This window comes from Formica exsecta, unplaced genomic scaffold, assembly GCF_003651465.1.
Source record: "Formica exsecta isolate Colony F162 unplaced genomic scaffold, ASM365146v1 scaffold103, whole genome shotgun sequence".
Classification (NCBI taxonomy): domain Eukaryota; kingdom Metazoa; phylum Arthropoda; class Insecta; order Hymenoptera; family Formicidae; genus Formica; species Formica exsecta.
In genome coordinates this window covers 8,656-10,981 of record NW_021848370.1, presented here as the reverse complement: position 1 = coordinate 10,981, position 2,326 = coordinate 8,656, and the positions used below count along the sequence as shown (strand labels likewise).

The window sequence follows — 2,326 nt, the reverse complement described above, 5'->3', positions numbered from 1 at the left end:
TTAGTGTCATTATTGAATATACGAGTGAAATTCTTCCATCCGAAATAATCCTTTCGCGAAAATTAGATTATCAAACAAACGCAGCGCTAAAGCTCAAACACTGATATAATACATAAAATATTAACATCATACAGCATTGTATTTGTCTCAAACACTACAACTTTTATTATATCGAAATATTCATATTATTATAAAAAATTTATGCATGCCTTTCCGTTCGTTATAGCTTTTGTTATGCCGGGATTACGATGAACTTAACGTAACGGGACGCGACGGGACGTGAAGTAACGTGACGTGAACTTAACGCTTGAGGTACAACTGTCGAATTACGATCGGCGTAAGGTGCCGTGAAGCACTGTGTAGTTTGACAGCTGTGGTGTAGAAGTTCGTTTTTGTTGTCATTCTCGAAATAAATTCTGCTGTGAGGCATTATCAATTTTTCAATTTAATTTTGGCCGGATATTTGTATCTTCAACTGCGGAAGAAGAAACGAGTCCGAACCGTTGGTGTGAGAGAGATTTTTCGGAGAAGAATCCAGTTTGGTGATGGATATAATTTACTAGAAGAACTTCGTTTCTGTGATCCGCTCTTTTTTTTTTATTTACACAAGGATGAATGTTGAAAGGTAAGATTTAATGATTGTCTGGCACAAAATATAATCATTTTTAAAAAAAGAATTAAAAGATTAATAATTTTTTGGCACAAAGTTTATTTTTACAAATTATATGTTTGCTTTCCTAGATTCGAGTATCTCCTGAGTTTGGTTGGTCCACTGATAAAGAAGCGAGAAATGTATACTGCTATTTCACCTACTCAAAGGCTTGCTATGGCATTGAGGTAAAATCACTAATGTTTGCTTTATTTTAATTTATCAATTACTCAGAGTCGATTCAATTTGTAAATTTGCTTTGCAGATTCTTGGCAGCAGGAGACAGTCAGTATACTCAGAGCTTTTTGTATCGATGTGGCCAGAGCACTGTCTCTCAGATCTTGGCCGAAACCACTCGAGCACTTGACAGTGTGTTGAAGATTGTGTTTGTGAAACCTCCAGCAAATGAAGCGGAGTGGCGTGAGGTGGCTGCTGGATTTTGGGAAGAGTGGCAGTTTCCCCATTGTGTGGGGGCCATTGATGAAAAGCACATTCAAATACAGGCTCCACAAACTTCCGAAAGTATTTACTTCAATTATAAGAAGACATTTCGCATGGTTTTGTTGGCAGTTTGTGATGTACACTACAACTTCATCATGCTGGATGTAGGAGTAGAAGGCTCATAAAGTGATGGCGGAGTTTTTCAATCGTCTGAAATGGGTCGGCGATTGAATGATGGAACTTGCCAAATTCAAGTTGTCTACCAGGAACTGATATTGATATGCCCTACTTCCTTGTAGGAGATGCAGCTTTCCCTCTGAAGCCTTTCCTGATGAAACCCTATGGCGAGCGCAACATACCCCATGATCAATCTATATATAACTTTAGGTTGAGCAGAGCAAGGAGGGTGATTGAAAATGCCTTTGGTATTTTAGCAGCTCGTTGGAGGATTTTTCGTCACCCTATTATTGCTACAGAAGACAATGTGGAAAGCATCATTGAATGTGCTGTTTGCCTTCACAATTTTATCCGCAAGACAGGCGATAGGAAACTCAACCTGGAGTACTGCCCCCCTTCTTTTATGGATCTTGAATTGCCAACTGGCAAACTGGTAGAGGGAGAATGGCATGATATTGTCGCTGGGGAGAATAGAGCCATCATTAATGATCTACGGATGGGTGCAAGAAATGCTGCTCTTGGAGTTTTACAACAGAGAAATGCTTTGAAGGAATTTGTGAATGGGCCTGGGGCTATGCGCCATCAAGATACCATTGTGAGGATCCGGCAAGGAATTATCCCTCCTCAGGATCTACGCTTACTGTAGTTTTGAAATGAAATAAATCAAAATACAAAACATAAATAAAATATTTTTATTTTCAAATAAAATTCATGGCAAATGAACTATAACTACAACAACATATAACTATTGTATAACTACAACTATAACTATAACTATAACTATAACAACATATCTGATAACACGTAATTAATCCGAATTTTTTAAACCTTCAGCCTCCTCCTCACAATCTTGAATGACAGATCTAAATTTCCTCCTGTACTTCAGCTTCAATGCCATATTTGTTATACTCTTGAGACAAGACTCATCATTTTTACCGATTAAGACGTCTGGATCGTTAATGTCAATTGAAGGTGGTGATGGTGGTGATGGTGGTAGTGGTGAAGCACTGGATGCAGCCATGGATTTATTCAGAATGACAAGAGTTTCTTTAAACATTT

At 38.1% G+C, this 2,326-nt stretch overlaps 1 protein-coding gene across 1 annotated transcript; it reads left to right on the top strand.

Annotated features, from left to right (window-relative positions):
* Nucleotides 1–611: 611 nt before the first annotated feature.
* LOC115233270 (protein ANTAGONIST OF LIKE HETEROCHROMATIN PROTEIN 1-like) lies at nt 612–1,913 on the top strand. Its single transcript, XM_029803583.1, has 4 exons — nt 612–625; nt 742–837; nt 915–1,267; nt 1,357–1,913. Exons 1-4 carry the CDS (start codon nt 612–614, stop codon nt 1,911–1,913), a joined length of 1,020 nt encoding a protein of 339 aa, XP_029659443.1.
* Nucleotides 1,914–2,326: the final 413 nt, after the last annotated feature.

Bases quoted from the DNA above. Each gene is read 5' to 3' on its own strand.
- LOC115233270 (XM_029803583.1), top strand. The intron at 838-914 runs GTAAAATCACTA...TTTGCTTTGCAG, and splicing joins AGGCTTGCTATGGCATTGAG to ATTCTTGGCAGCAGGAGACA. The intron at 1,268-1,356 runs GCTCATAAAGTG...GTTGTCTACCAG, and splicing joins GCTGGATGTAGGAGTAGAAG to GAACTGATATTGATATGCCC.